At 40.6% G+C, this 16,910-nt stretch overlaps 1 protein-coding gene across 1 annotated transcript; it reads right to left on the reverse strand.

Moving 5' to 3' along the window:
- Window positions 1-963: 963 nt before the first annotated feature.
- LOC139454485 (glycine cleavage system H protein-like) lies at window positions 964-13,461 on the reverse strand. Its single transcript, XM_071236225.1, has 5 exons — window positions 13,330-13,461; window positions 7,584-7,663; window positions 5,762-5,825; window positions 3,028-3,159; window positions 964-2,337 (listed from the first exon to the last, which is right to left on the reverse strand). The coding sequence occupies exons 1-5, from the start codon at window positions 13,454-13,456 to the stop codon at window positions 2,243-2,245; spliced, it is 498 nt and encodes a 165-aa protein (XP_071092326.1). The 5' UTR covers window positions 13,457-13,461; the 3' UTR covers window positions 964-2,242.
- Between the last annotated feature and the right edge of the window lie 3,449 nt (window positions 13,462-16,910).

Consider the following 16,910-nt stretch of genomic DNA (forward strand, 5'->3'; position numbering starts at 1 on the left):
CCATGAAGCTGAAAGTAGGAAAGATGGTTCCAGTTACCATGGTTATGGCTTCTCAAAAAGTCGCTAATATTTGTACACATGTACCCATTTGTACCTTAAACATGTTAAAAATGAAGTCCACATTGAAAAAGCAGTTTGCCATTTCTGCATGTATCATTATGAAATGTCTGTCCTGTCTTTATGTAGAAACTTGCTGACACGTTTTGCTCAAAAGTAAACTAGGAATGCCCTTGAACGTTTTCAAATTCATTCCTGAGTAATCATGAAATAGTTGAGAATAAAATGCTGACTCAAAACTGATACAATGACATCAAAAGGAAAGAGAAATCTCAGGTTAAAGTAAACACACTAATTTTTTTATAAAACGCCATTCTATCTTACTTGCAGATGGTACCTAATACTCTTACAATTACTATCAGTCAATAATAATGCATGAGTACACTTCTACCATGTGCAGACATCATCTAGGGACCACCGATGTAATATTCTTATGGGGTGTGCCTGGGCTTTTAGTTAAGGGACAGATATTCTGACAGCTGTCACTTTTCGGTAACTGCTTACCGACATAGTTTATTTCTCTGTATTTTTCCTGTAATTTCTGGAACAAATTATGTTACTTAAAAACATCCAAGCCACCAAGCTACCCCAAGCAATATCAACGGTTGATCCCTTCAGATAACATGGTGTACACACAACATGTGCCACAGAGTTTTTCTCTAGTCACTAAAAGTGACGAGTAATTGTGCTATGAATGCAAAAACTTGCTAATTTGTTTCAGCACAAATTAAGTTTTCACATATTGTTTTGTTAAAAATAATACCAAACCACTCATATTTCTTGTTCTACAGATCTTGGTGAACATACAATAGCAAGAGGAAAAATAACAACTAAAAGTTCAGTAGATGTTAATTTCTGTCACAATGACCCCTCGATGAATATAACCTATGAAAGTTTGGGATAGGTCTTTAGCAACCCACACTTGCCGTAAAAGGCGACTATGCTTGTTGTAAGAGGCGACTAACGTGATCAGGCTTGCTGACCTGGTTGATGCATGTCACCGTATCCCAATTGCGTGGATTGATGCTCTGATCTCGATCACTAGATTGTCTGGTCCAGACTCAATATCTACAGACCACCGTCATATAGCTGGAATATTGCTGATTGAGACGTTAAACAACAAACAAACAAACCTTAAACAATTTGATAATAATGTCTACAAAATTATCAGGATTGGAAAATTTAAAGTGTCATGCCGGATGGAATGATAACTAATTAAGTGAGTGAGAGTTTAGGTGCGTGTTTGGTTTAGGGCTTGAGCAGTATTTCAATTGAAAAAGGCGTATCAGCCTGATGTGGGACGAAAGCCCAAAGAGATGCAGGTCACAGACGTTTACCACTTTGGTGAAACCCACAAGCATGGGTATGATTCTGACCAATCTCGTTAAAATCAGATCTTAGTTCTCGCTACCGCAAAACAAATATCTGAGGACATCCCATTACGGGTAACGTCAGACCGACTTTGCACGAACTTTGACCGACCAATGGAATGACCAATCAGAAGGCAGCTTTCTTGTGCTTTACGGCACTAATTTCAAATTGGCGACTATGCTTTGAAACATATCTTGACAAATTCGCGATTACAAATTTGAAACCTAAACAAAATAACATTCTGGAATGGCTTATAGATGGTCTTGATTGTATGGATTCAGTCGTTAAACCCATAACTATCCTTCTGAATACCCAGTGTTAAAATTTTTGAGGTTGTATGATTAGAAATCTCATTCCGACCGTCACTTTCCGGTAATGGTCATGATCTGGTAAGCGACGCTCTGATTGGTCGGATGAAAGGTCGTTCTGACGTGACCCCTAATGGGATGTCTTCAGATCTTTGTTTAGTGGTAGCAAGGACTAAGGTCTGATTTTAATGAAATTGGATTCTGACAAACCTAGAAACATAAAAAGAGTGAACCAGGATTCAAACCCATGATCATAAGTCTCTGGCCCCTCTAACCCACTAAGGATTTATAAGTTCTTCCTTAAGGACTGTGATATTTGCTTCGGGGTCTTGTTGTAATCTACTTAAAAATCAGAACCTTTGCAGACAAGAACATGAAAAGTCCATCAACCTGCCTGTAATGTGACCGATGTGACACATGTTGTGTGACAGTTAATGCAAGGTGAGAATGACAGAACATAACAGTGGTTGCCCGCCCTTGTGAGATGTAATTTTATTTTTCCCCACTTAGTTGGAAGACTCCGTGAACTTCTTGTATGCTGCCTCATCCATCATGGCCTTGAGTTCATTGGGGTCTGTCAGCTCCATCTTGTACAGCCAGCCTGACAATGGAAGGAAGGAAGGAAGTGAGGTGAGGTGAGGTGAGGTGAGGTGAGGTGAGGTGAGGTGTGGTGGTGTGGTGAGGTGAGGTGAGGTGAGGTGAGGTGAGGTGAGGTGGGGTTTAACGTCGCGTCCAAGATTTCTGCACTTATATAGCGATGTGCATGCACGTGTGTGTGTGGCTGCTTGTACTAGTCCGGACTAATACCGATTTACAGAGCTAGCTCACTGAGATACCATGCCACAGTTTAACATGAATACCCCACTCAGACACAGTATACTGACTCCGAGCCGACCAGTATTTGTTTTAGCTCCTTTATGCCGAACGCCAGACAGGGTTACAACAAGTACCATCTTTTAACGTCTTTTGGTATGACGCGGCCGGGGATTGAATCACGGACCTTCTGCTCTCCGGGCAGACGCTCTACCACGAGAACACGCAGGCGGTCGAGTGAGTGAGTGAGTGAGTGAGTGAGTGAGTGAGTGAGTGAGCTGTTTTTGAGCAGCATTTCATCTTTATGACAGCATGTCAGCTTGATGTAGAGGAAAAGCTTGAAGTGATCAGGGCATGAATTAACCAAGTCACTGAGCCTGACCACCCGATCCATTTAAAGTCCCTTTTTCTACCAGCAAAGGTTGATGGGGACCTAACAGAAATCGGAATCCCCACAGGGTGCAGGTAGTAAACTCACCCTTATCATATGGGGAGTCATTGATGAGGCGGGGCTTGTCTTCAACGAGATGATTGACAGCCGTCACTTTGCCGGTCACCGGACTGAACACCTCGCTGGCTGCCTTCACACTCTCCAGACTGCCACTTTCATCTGACAACAACCACTGCAGGCTTAATAAAATAGTCACACAAACTGATCAGGGTTTGACATTGCTTGTACTGAAGTGTCATGAACAGTCGGAATTTCCTGAAGTGAATCAAGGATAAACTAATACATCATTCTTGTTTCTAAGACAAAATATCCATTGACGTTTCTTTTATGAATTTGAAGCCAGTGATAAATGTAGTTTCACACAAGGAAGGAGAACAAGTACAAGGTAATGGCATACCATGACACTTAATGAGCAGTATGATTCACAACATAAACCATGGGGTTCAGAAATCGAAAAGGATACAGCATTATCAATCTCATTGAAACAGAATGATGCATATCATATTTTCTTGAGTATAGTGCGCACTTCTTAAAAAAATAACACAGCTGTGTAGAAGGGGGTGCCCATTATACACGCAATAATGAGTTTTGATGGGGATTTTTCCAAAATACTGAATTCGCTAGAGGGGGTTGCGCATTATACTCAGGTGCGCACTATACTCAAGAAAATATGGTATTCTTAATTACAACTGCTCAGGGTGAAATTAGATTCACAATTTATACAGAAATTTTGACAAGTGATCCAAAGTATTCAATTCCAAGGGCACACTTGAAACAGAAATTGTTAACAATGCAAAAATTAAATTGAAATTTACTTTTGGGAAATTATGTCTATACACCACGCCACTACACTGGCCACAGAAACATATATCAGCTGATCACCTGCCAGCACTCAGTGACACCTCGATAAAAACATGATAAGGCACATACAGAGCACCCATTAATAGTCTTATCACACCTATCACCACAGAAGTCACACTTTTATTAATATAATCAACTACTGGATACAAATAAGAGCTGTGGTCCTGGTTACATCAATTATCTGCGATCAAAACTAATGGTTCAATTAATATTAATCCAAATACTTTGAATATCATAAATTACTTAACTTTCACCCTGTAGTTAAAGAAAGAACACATCTTTGTGATAGAATACAAACAAATCCGTCTGTTCCTGAATTATGATTATTGTCTCACAATGCAAGCAATATGTGACTTTGGGTTACACATACCCATCACAAATACATGGTAAGGCCATACTCGTTTTACTTGCTTGACAGATATTTTACCAGAAAATACAAGTCTGTAGTTGAAAATTACAATTACAAATTATGCCACCAATTCAGATTTTTTTACTTTTCTCATCCACTACACATGCTACAAGTGATTGATTGATTGATTGATTGATTGAGAGTAACCACGCCCCTTTTGGTAATATTCTAGCAACATCACGGCGGGGCACACCAGAAAAGGGTTCCACATATTGTACCCATGTGGGAATCAAACCCAGGGTCTTCGAACTGACAAGCGAACGCTTTAACCACTAGGCTACCCCACCACACCCATAAGGAAGAGAATGTATTGATGTCAACTTCTTTAGTATGAGTAACACAACATTTCGGAGTATATACTTACTCCTCCATCAGGACAAAGAAGGAGTAAGTATCATTGGAGGAAGGAGTAACGTGTTCCTCACAATAAAGAAGTCGACATCTATAAATTCTCTTCCTTTACCTTTATACATGAAAATCTACGTTTGTATGTTTATCAAACACTGCAGCAAATAGAAAACAGTGGATTCTTGTTAAAGACATATTTTTTGAGTGCAAATCACTATCAGCTTACTTATGGGACAAACAAAGGGGCAAATTCAGAATAAAGTTTTTTAACCATTTCAACAAAATTTGCACTCAGCGGATCCATAGAGCGAGTTTAAAAATGCGTGGACTAATATTTGACTCACGATTGTAATACGGTATTCAACCGTTTTGCTAAAGCATATGGGCGAGTGAGTGAGTTAGGTTTAATGCCACTTTTAACACTATTCCGGTTATATCAAGGAGTGTCAGCTGCATGTGGGAGGTCAATCTGAGGTGAAAACCATGGGCACTGGTTTGGTGCTGACAAACCGAGAAACATAACCAGGATTTGAACCCACAATCTTAGGTTTCTATCGTGCCCTAGGCAGTTAAGTCTGCACAGCCAATTCTGGAATCGTAGACAATGGGGCCACCTGAGTGAGTGAGTGAGCTGGGTTTAACGCCGCTTTTAACAATATTCCAGTTATATCACGGCATGTCAGCTTAATGTGCCCGAAAGCCCGAAGTGATGCAGGTATCAGACGTTTACCACTTCGGTGAAACCCACGAGCACAGGTATGGTGCTGACAAACCTAGAAACATAATCGGGGCGAACCGGGATTCGAACCCACAATCATAGGTTTCTAGCTTGCCCAAGGGACGCAAGTCTGCACAGCGAATCGGGCGCCAAAGACGACTGGGTCACCTGTGCCCCCGCCTGAAGCATATGGATTCTGTTGCACTGTTGTCAGGTTATGGCTTGGAGTTTGCTGCATGCCACTTTAGCGTATTGTGATGTGTGACACCTCCTCTGTCTCAGCCGAACAGAGGCTGATTCTGTCCTTTCCACCAAACTGATGACGGCGTATAGGAGTAGCATGCATAGTACCAACTGCTTCTCATTAACTTATCCTTTGTTCTTTCACTATGTTTGAGATGTGAAGTGTTACTGAACACCCTTACCATCCTTGGCAAACTCTTGACCGATCTCCGGTAACTGCACGTACACCACCTCCCCCAATAATTCCTGCAAACACACAACAGTCAAACAGTCAGTGAGCAACTACTCTCACTCAGGACAGAGGTTCAGATGTTTGTCATAATGGTCCCTGTGCACTGAAATATAGCTTATAGTGATTTGTCTAATGCTGCAGTCAGCAACTTTCCAGCTAAACAAAGGCATTCTGTAAATAATTGAATCTAGCGATTGATGTCATTAGCACTGATCCACAAAATAGGGATCGTACGATGACCAAGCGATAAACACTGACCACCAAATCCACCTCTGAAGAGTGAGTGAGTTTGGTTTAACGCCGCTTTTAACGTTATTCCAGTCATATCGCGGCGTGTCAGCTTAATGTGGGAGGAAAGCCCGAAGTGATGCAGGTCACAGACGTTTACCACTTCGGTAAAACCCGCGAGAACGGATATGGTGCTGACAAACCTAGAATTATAATCGGGGCGAACCAGGATTCGAACCCACAATCATAGGTTTCTGACATGCCCAAGGGGTGCAACTCTGCACAGCGAATAGCAGCGCCTTAGATGACTGGGCCACCCCTGTCCCCCCACCTCTCATGACAAGCATATGACCTGTGAAGATCTGGGGTAGAATAGGTCTTCAGCAAACCATGCTTGCCATAAAAGGCAACTAATGGGATCGGGTGGTCAGGCTCGGTGACTTGGTTGAAGCATGTCATCGATCCTGATTGCGTGGATCAATGCTCATGATATCAATCACTGGATTGTCTGGTCCAGACTTGATTATTTACAGACTGAGGTCATATAGCTGGAATATTGCTGAGTGCGGCGTAAAACAACAAACCACCAACAACAACAACAACAACAACAGGGATTCTGGATTCGAATACAGGTCCCCAGCAACTAGGGCTGTAACCATTCACCATCATTGATACTTAGATGCACACGATACTTGAATTTGCTGTATGTGCATGGCGATATGCAATAATTCCAACTGTGCCTATATCGTTCATGTCTCACCTTAGTATAGTTTAAAATTCCATGTGTTCCTGTATCGTTCATGTCTCACCTGAGCATAGTTTGAGATTCCAGCTGTGCCTATAACGTTCATGTCTCACCTGAGCATAGTTTGAGATTCCAGCTGTGCCTATAACGTTCATGTCTCACCTGAGCATAGTTTGAGATTCCAAATGAGCCTATATCTTTCATGTCTCACCTGAGCATAGTTTGAGATTCTGTGTGTTCCTATATAATTCATGTCTCACCTGAGCATAGTTTGAGATTCCATGTGTTCCTATATCGTTCATGTCTCACCTGAGCATAGTTTGAGATTCCAACTGTGCCTATATTGTTCATGTCTCACCTGAGCATAGTTTGAGCTTCCATGTGTTCCTATATAATTCATGTCTCACCTGAGCATAGTTTGAGATTCCGTGTGTTCCTATATAATTCATGTCTCACCTGAGCATAGTTTGAGATTCCAACTGTGCCTATATTGTTCATGTCTCACCTGAGCATAGTTTGAGCTTCCATGTGTTCCTATATCTTTCATGTCTCACCTGAGCATAGTTTGAGATTCCGTGTGTTCCTATATAATTCATGTCTCACCTGAGCATAGTTTGAGATTCCATGTGTTCCTATATCGTTCATGTCTCACCTGAGCATAGTTTGAGATTCCAACTGTGCCTATATTGTTCATGTCTCACCTGAGCATAGTTTGAGCTTCCATGTGTTCCTATATAATTCATGTCTCACCTGAGCATAGTTTGAGATTCCAACTGTGCCTATATTGTTCATGTCTCACCTGAGCATAGTTTGAGATTCCTACTGTGCCTATGTTCTTCTCCACTGCAACCCATTCATGTTTGTCTGTGTAATAGCGATCTGAAGTCAAACAATTATATTTTTGTAGCAAATTAACATCATACAACATAATGTCAATGATTTAAACCAGAAAGCTAGACGAACACAAACAATTTGAAGTTATTCTGAGTGAATGTTGTTTTACACTAATTTTCTCCATGCATCATGACAAAGTAATAAACAAGCTGTTACCAGTGTATCACAATGCAGCACTGTAGCAGATGGAGCGTACATTAAGTAGAAACTGTGCAGCTTGCTCAATCAACACTGGGGAGAGGGGTACACAAATTAGGCACATTACTCGGGGTTTGAAATTCCTTAATGTGCATTGAGCCAAATAGTGAGTGAGTGAGTGAGTGAGTGAGTGAGTGAGGGCGGGCGGGCGGGCGGGCATGAGTGTTTGTTTAACACCGCTTTTAACAGTATTCCAGTTATATCACGACGTATCATCTTAATGTGGGAGGAAAGCCCGGAGTGATGCAGGTCTCACCAACACTTCGATGAAACCAACAAGAACAGGTATGGTGCCGACAAACCTAGAAAAATGATCGGGGCGAACCAGGATTCAAACCCACAATCATAGGTTTCTTGCCTGCCCAAGGGACACAACTCTGCACAGTGAATCGCAGCGTCTCAGATGACTGGGCCACCCGTGCCCCCGAGCCAAAAAGTAGTTTCAATGGTATGGTTAAAATAAAGGTTCTGTATACCTGAAGAGCACACCGAGAAACCATTGTTTTCAAAGTAGCATGTGATGATGTTTATTATCAGATCATTTGAAGTCAGTACTAAATTTACTGTAGTATAATTAAACAAGACAAGGACAGGGGACACAAACGAGTTTGGGATTCACAAATTGAAAGGGGCAATATCAATCTTGATGAAAAGGGGTGAGTGAGTGAGTGAGTGAGTGAGTGAGTGAGTGAGTATGGTTTTACGCCGCTTTTAGCAATATTCCAGCAATATCACGGCGGGGGACACCAGAAATGGGCTTCACACGTTGTACCCATGTCGGGAATCGAACCCGGGTCTTCTGCGTGACGAGCGAACGCTTTAACCACTAGGCTACCCGACCGCCCCTGATGAAAAGGAAGGTCGAAAACTTTGTAAATTACCTAGCTCATGGTGAAATGACATTCTAAGAGCTTAATGAAAGATTAAAAGTATTTCTTCTTGTACATACTGTAGGCACAGTTAAATTCCAAAGGCCTCCCCTGAGCTGCCTTGCAAGTGCCCTGTTGCACATAGGAAAACATCATTCATATCCTTGTCATTTTTAAGCATATAGGTAATTTCCGTTGAAAACATGAACATTCTCATAAATTTTAATAATTTTCGGATTCTGAATGTGAAACATAAACGACAAATTGATATTTGCAGTTTTCCATGATTACATATTTCTTGCCAAAAAATTCATACTGGTTCTAATTTTTGTGCATGTGACATGATGAACGACACCTGATGATACTGTAGCCATGCGTGCCCCTACTGACGGGCCAATTTGCAGCTTCTGGTCCGATGCATGGCCCAGTTCATGTAACATAAACGTAGTACTAATTTCATATTTTGGCACTCCAGGGCCACTATATAATTTACTACCCACTGGTGTACATATAAAAACTAACCTCCTCATACATGTCATAAAATTATATCAAACTGACATGTCTGCCTTGCTGCACAGAGCTCCAGAACAAGCTGTGTATTTGCGTAAATACAAAAATGAATCACCATTATCTTGTGTACAAATGCAAATACATGTAACTTAAAAATAAAATAAAAACCAACAGGAAATCTGTGACTGCCCAATCTCTGATGTCCAAAAGGGTTAATTGTCCAAAAAGTCAAATAGGAAATTACTGTAAATTCATGCATTACACTCCATGAAGTCCTCCTTAACTGAAGATTACAACAGTTTGTTCTTATAATTTCTCAAGTAAATGTTGAAATTTAGTTTCAGCATCTACACACAGTAAACAAACAACATCTCACCTGACTCAACAATCACAATAGTTTGGGGCTGTTTTTAAATCAAAACAACATTAACTTATTGTAAAGTCACTGGATATGCACTTATATAGAATATTGTCCCATGACAGAATAATGTTAAATCTCACTAATCCTCTTGTAATAGAGATCAACTGTGGAATCATGTAGATATAATGGACTAACTGGAATTGTAGCCAAAGTAAAGAGAGTAAATTTAGTTCAAGATGCCAGTTCTATTTCCAAATAGGTCTTAGAATTCCTCAGTCTATTCATAATAATGTACACGGCCATGCCATGAGCTTCCGAATCCCCGCACCTCTCCCGGACAACTAACAAAATACTATCCATGATAATTTTAACTCCTCCCACCAAAATTATGTTTGACATCATGTGAAATGAGTCCCATCGCTCACCTCCTTATGAACCCCAATTTCCGTTCCAATCAGTTTTACTGTCAAGCTCCTCTTGACCAAACCCTCAGTTAATTTCCTAAATCATTGGTCAAATAGCCATTTTTATGTCCCAGAGAAGCAAAATCGATAATCCTTTGACCTGTTGGTGGTCCCCTCACCCTGTACAGTCACTTCTCTCATATCCATCTGTATTTTAACCCAAAGCCTGAAAGAATTTAATAAACTACATTTTAAGCTAATATTAAAAACGCTTTTTCCAAAATACCCTGGTTATAGAAGACTTTTCATATGCTGATTTACGACACTATCTTTAGCATGACAGTGGTAAACATGGTAAAGCCCATAGTAACGTTTATGTCATCATTGGCCTGCACGACTGCAAAACACCACCTGCCCATGGAACCACAAAGGTTTCGGATGACACTTTGCAGAATGGGAGCCTATTCGTCCTGAAGAAGTGTACATGCTCCAGATTCTGTGGACATTGTGTCTTATTGGTTGATCTGTGTGCCTTTTAGCCAATTGTACTCCATTGTAGAGTGGGTGAGTGAGTTGGGTTTAACGCCGCTTTTAACAGTACTCCAGTTATATCACGGCGTGTCAGCTTAATTAATGTGGGAGGAAAGCCCGAAGTGATGCAGGTCTCAGACGTTTCCCACTTCGGTGAAACCCCCGAGCACGGGTATGTTGCTGACAAACCTAGAAACATAATCGGGGTGAACCGGGATTCGAACCCACAATCATAGGTTTCTGGCCTGCCCAAGGGACACAACTCTGCACAGCGAATTACGGCGCCTTAGACAACTTGGCCACCCGTGCCCCCTACACATTGTAGAAGTAATGGCAGGTCATACTAGCTGCTCAAAACATCAAGCTCAAACAATTGAGGCATACAATAAATTAATCATCAATATCAAAACAAATATTGTGGGGAGTAAAAGTCTATCAGTATGAAAATAACATGAATTTAAAAAACTGGCTTCAAGATTTCCGACAACTGTGCCAACAACATTAAAGGACAGTAGGTCAATGGCTATGTGTGTTTTGAAATCAAGCATGAAATATTTTCCGAGTATGACATCACATGCCGGATTTGATTAAAATAAATATTCAAAACCCAATTACTTTCAATTAACTTGCATACAGAAACTCATGCATTATATGAAAAACTATATGAAATGTATTAAAACAGCTCGTGTAAATTTAGTGGGTATTTATACCCAATGAAGCTTTTTCAGAAGGTGTACGAAGGAGCTAATTTCCGAGCTAATTTACTTCTGAGTCAAGCCTATATATTTGGAACAGTTATATACATCTAAAACTTTATTTCATTTTTTTAAAACTTAAAATGTTCACTAATTTAGGGAAAAACCCAATAGAGTGATGAATAGATCAGTGAAAAAATGTTGGTTACTCAATGAAAAATGTAATAAACCCAATTAAAATAGAACCCTACAGTAAAAACTCAATTGCTCAAAAAGTTATCTGGAACTCTGAAAACAACAGAGCTCTACACAGTGATGCCAGCAAATGTATGCACTGTGCAGAGTAAACTGGCTTTAGTCTTGTTTTTTTATCAGAGGCAAATAGAAAAGAAAGCTCATATTTTGCTTACAGCTCAGTTACAAAATACTAATTTCCAGCTTGATAAGATCAGAAGCCAGTGTTTATCAAAGCCAAGATTACAATATAAGTATGCCTCGGTTGAATAAAGCCAATCACTCTCCTACCCAGATTCCCTTGTTGCCAGCCGAGTGCCTCTGACACATCCTCACATCTTACAGAGTCCTTTCATCTGTTTTGGATGACTCTACACATTTTGATAAACATGAAATGAAATGTTTAACTTTCAAAGAGAAAATATCCTAAAATGTAAAAATATATTTCCATTAGGCTATTTATCCTCCAAGTCTTTTCATCGGAACCTTGGAGCTAGCAATACAGTCACTTTGATGTCTAAAGCTCTATTGTTATGCACCTCACTGTCGCAGTTGCAATAGTATATCTGCTAAACAATATATAAAGTGCACCGCCTGTCTGTGAAGAGTGTTTGTTTACGAACATGGTTGGTTGGTTGGTTTGTTGTTTAACGCCGCACTCAGCAATATTCCAGCTATATGACGGCGGTCTGTAAATAAATTGAGTCTGGACCAGACAATCCAGTGATTAATATCATGAGCATCGATCCACGCAATTGGGATCGATAACATGCATCAACCAAGCCAGCGAGCCTGACCACCCGATCCCGTTAGTCACCTTTTACGACAAGCATAGTCACCTTTTACGGCAAGCATGGGACATGGGACAAAAATCTGGACAAATATAGGCCTAGTACCATCAAAAAAGAATTTATATTTTGACAGTATTTTCATGCTTCAGTGTAATATGGAATATTTTTTAATTTACATTATTTACTTTTGAAAATATTGTAACCACATATTGCAATCCTTTTTTGGAGGGTCTATACCCATGTTCTTTTTTATAAGACACCATGACATTTTCACTTATCACATGCCTCATTATTAACTCCATATGCTAAATTGTCTTTATACACTTTGATTATTGATTATTGATAATAAAATTCTTACCCCAAAATTCAATTAGATCTACCTGAATTCTATCAGACAAAAAAATAGTAGTCCAGGAGAGGGTATGTATCTACCCATTTATGGGTACCATAAGCCAAATTTTGAAAATGTAGATCTAGTAGTGTACTCCTTTTCATAAATTTCACATATTCAAAGTCAAAAGATGGTGGGATAATCTAATCCCCTGCTACATCTTCCTTGCACAGCAAACAAGCATACCATGATCACTACATATAGCCTGGCCTACTGCACTGGTCTGCATGGGTCGCCAAATAATGCTGCATAAATTGAAAGAAGGTTTAAGTTCTCATGCTCACCGTTTCGGTGATGACTACTGGGTTAATGGGTCAAAACATCCTGTCCTATTCAGGAGCTCAAAGCCATGCTTATATATTTTGACAGATGCGTCCCATTATTGCGTTATAACGAGGTCAAAATCCAGGCTCGACATTTTCCAAATATTTCATTGAACAAGCTGCAAAAATGTTTCAACTCGACTACCATATGGACAGATAGAAGAAAGCAACTGCTAGCGTATGCTTTGTATCTATCAAACTGCTGTCTCCTAATAAGGAACATTAGTTTCGTGGACGTAGACATACAAAGTGCCTTATTTGGAAGGGAACATGGTAGCGCTTGTTCGGATCGCACATTTACAGACGAATTGCCAAATCAGTACAATGACAGTGAAGAAAATTACCAGCCAGTAACTTCGCCGATGCAGAAAAACACCTGACATGAATGTTGATTGGAGATACCCCTCGGAAGGCCACTAAAACTCCCCGGGAACCCAACGAGGTCAGTCTCTTCAACACACAGGCGGCCATTTTGATATCTCAACAACACGTGACACGAGGCGCATGAAATTCGGTGAAGGGGCCCTCGTTGGGTTTGTCCCAACGGTTTGCCCAAACACGTTTCGATAAGTTTTATATTGAATGCCCGTCATGTATATAGGAAATGTGTCTATCAATCATTCCCTAATTGGAAAACGATAAACATGGACCGCAATTGTGGGTCGAATGTGGAAAATATATTCGATAGTTTACTGTCACTGATGTCCAATCTTCCCGCCATATGAAACACGACAAGCCATGTATCTTAAGCTATGTGCTTCCCAAATATCACAATACAGTAAATAATGACATGACCACAATGGCATATACCCATTTTAACATATCATCTGTTAGTGGATACTATTATAGAAAATTAAAAAGGAAACATTATATCATATTTAGTACTTATAATATAGTTCAAGGTGTAGAAAGTTTTGTAAGGTCCAAACAGACAGTATCATTTTGTATCTCATAATGCTCGTGGCTTTCACCAAAGCGGTAGGACATGGGTACATTGTGTGAAACCCATTTCATGTGTCCCCCGCCGTGATATTGCTGGAGTATTGCTAAAAGCGGCGTAAAACCAAACTCACTCACTCCCTCCCAAAGCGGTAGAAGTTTCTATATGTTAAGGGACTGGTCATCTATTATAAAAACATAAATACACAGATTTTACGAATAAAGTGCATTTACTTACACAACAACATTTCCAAAATTTGGCCTATGGTACCCATAAGCATTCAATTTATGCAGAATTATTTGGCGACCCATGCGGACGAGTGCAGTAGGCTTCAGGCTATATGTAGTGATCATGGTATGCTTGTTTGCTGTGCAAGGAAGATGTAGAAGGGAATGTGGATTATCCCATCATGTTTTGATTTTGAATATATGAAATTTATGAAACAAAGTTCATTTACAACAGTACATACGCCACTGCATTTTCAAAATTTGGCTTATGTTACCTATAAATGAGTTGATTCATACCCTCTCCTGGACTAATATTTCTTTGGTTGATAGAATTCAGGTAATTGAATTAGGTGTTAATTAACAATTTTATTATCAATAATCAAAGTTCATAAAACATATTAGCACATGGCGTTAATAATGGAAGGCAAGAAATATGTGAAAATGTCATGGCGTCTTATAAGAACAACACGGATATAGACCCTCCATAAAGGAAATGCATATGTGGTAACAATATTTTCAAAAGTAAATTATGTAAACTGGAAGTATTCCACGTTACACTGAAACATGAAAATACTGTTAAAAAATAAATTCTGTTTTGATGAAAGTATATTTGTCCGGATTTTTGTCCACAATTTGGTTTATCACAAAATTTTAAAAAATGAGAAGACAGTGTTAAAGGGACAGGACGTCGACCGTTCTGAAGTTCAACAGCCGATACCCGAGCTTAATTACTCATTTCTGCTCGCCTTATTCGTTCCGCACCAGTGACAGCACCGCGGGTATAGGGTATCACGTGACCGGACGTTTGTCTCATTTGTAAACAAACACACTTTTTCTTAAATAAGATCAGGCGGGCCTTATGTGATCTTTTCGGCGTGCCTTATATATTGTTTACCATAATTCTATAGATATACTGTACATACTGCGACAGTGAGGTGCATGACAATATACCTCTGGACATTAAAGTGACGGTATCACTAACTCTCCGTAGGGCTTCGGTGACAGGTCTTGGAGGATATATTGGCAAATGAAAATAGTTTTTCTTTTCACGTAATAGGATAGTTTCTCAATGAAGGTTAAACATTTCATGACATATGTTTATCTGCATGTGTAGAGTCGTCCAAAATGAAACATGAAAAAGACACGAATGGACTGTGTAAGATGTGACGATGTGACAAAGTTACTCGGTGGTCCACAAGGAACTCTGGATTGGAGAGTGATTGGCTTCATACGACCGAGGCATAATTACATTGTAATCAGGGATTTGATAAACAGTGGCTTCTAATCTAATCAAGCTGCAAATTAGTATTTTGTAACTGAGCCGTAAGAAAAAAAAAATAGCCTTCTCTTTAATTTGCCTTTGTTAAAAAGCAAGACTGAAGACAGTTTATCACTCTGCTCAGCGCTTGCGTTGTCGGCTGCACTGTGGAGAGGTCGGGGAGAGATTAAGGGAGGAGAATCAGGGGAAAAAGGTGGTCGCCACATTTATCACAGCTAATGGTGAAGGGATGATAAAATGTTACATACAATGGAGAGGTAGGCAATATTATAAATATCCAGCCCCTAAATATAGTCCTCTCCAATAAGTTATTATCCCTCTCTTGATTTGTAGGGTTGCTGTGGGGAGTGGTGAAGGTACTGGTCAGTGGGGGTAGTTTGGGGAGTGGTGAAGGTACTGGTCATTGGGGGTGGGTTTGGGGAGTGGTGAAGGTACTGGTCAGTGGGGGTGGTTTGGGGAGTGGTGAAGGTACTGGTCAGTGGGGGTGGGTTTGGGGAGTGGTGAAGGTACTGGTCAGTGGGGGTGGGTTTGGGGAGTGGTGAAGGTACTGGTCAGTAGGGGGTGGGTTTGGGGAATAGTGAAGGTACTGGTCAGTGGGGGTGGGTTTGGGGAGTGGTGAAGGTACTGGTCAGTGGGGGTGGTTTGGGGAGTGGTGAAGGTACTGGTCAGTGGGGGTGGTTTGGGGAGTGGTGAAGGTACTGGTCAGTTGGTTTGGGGAATGGTGAAGGTACTGGTCAGTTGGTTTGGGGAGTGGTGAAGGTACTGGTCAGTAAGGGTGGGTTTGGGGAGTGGTGAAGGTACTGGTCAGTGGGGGTGGGTTTTGGGGAGTGGTGAAGGTACTGGTCAGTGGGGTGGGCTTGCGATACACGCTGGTGTGGAGTTTGTTGTCCACTTTCTGGACTCTAACACCAAGGAAAGTAGCTGGTTGTCTGTCTCTTCTCCATGGTGAACTGCTTACGTGGGTGTTGGAAAAACAAACCAACAACATTGACAATGACCATTAAATTAAGATTGTTTAGTGGTGAGCTCACGGTAGGCCGTTGGAATATAATAACCTTGATCACAAGATATGTCATTCACAAATCACAAGTGGATAGAAAAGAAAAAGATATCAACAATTTCAAAGCAAGATGCTACTGATGCAAGTGTTAAATCAACCGTAAACCAATTAATGAGGATAGATTTGCTCCAAAACGTCATGAAAGTACTCCACATTCAGGGTGGTTACTGACTCAATAGTATGCTGTCAATACGGTGAGGTGAGGTGAAATGGGGTTTAACGTCGCGTCCAAGATTATTGCACTTATATAGCGACGTGCATGTACGTGTGTGTGTTTGTGTGGCTGCTTGTACTAGTCCGGACTGATGCCGCAGTTTAACATGAATACCCCACTCAGACACAGTATACTGACTCCGAGCCGACCAGTCCTTGTTTTAGCCCCTTAATGCCGAGCGCCAGACAGGGTAACAACAAGTACC

The sequence above is a fragment of the Haliotis cracherodii genome, unplaced genomic scaffold (assembly GCF_022045235.1).
Source record: "Haliotis cracherodii isolate W230 unplaced genomic scaffold, xgHalCrac1.p SCAF_10, whole genome shotgun sequence".
In the NCBI taxonomy this organism is placed as follows: domain Eukaryota; kingdom Metazoa; phylum Mollusca; class Gastropoda; order Lepetellida; family Haliotidae; genus Haliotis; species Haliotis cracherodii.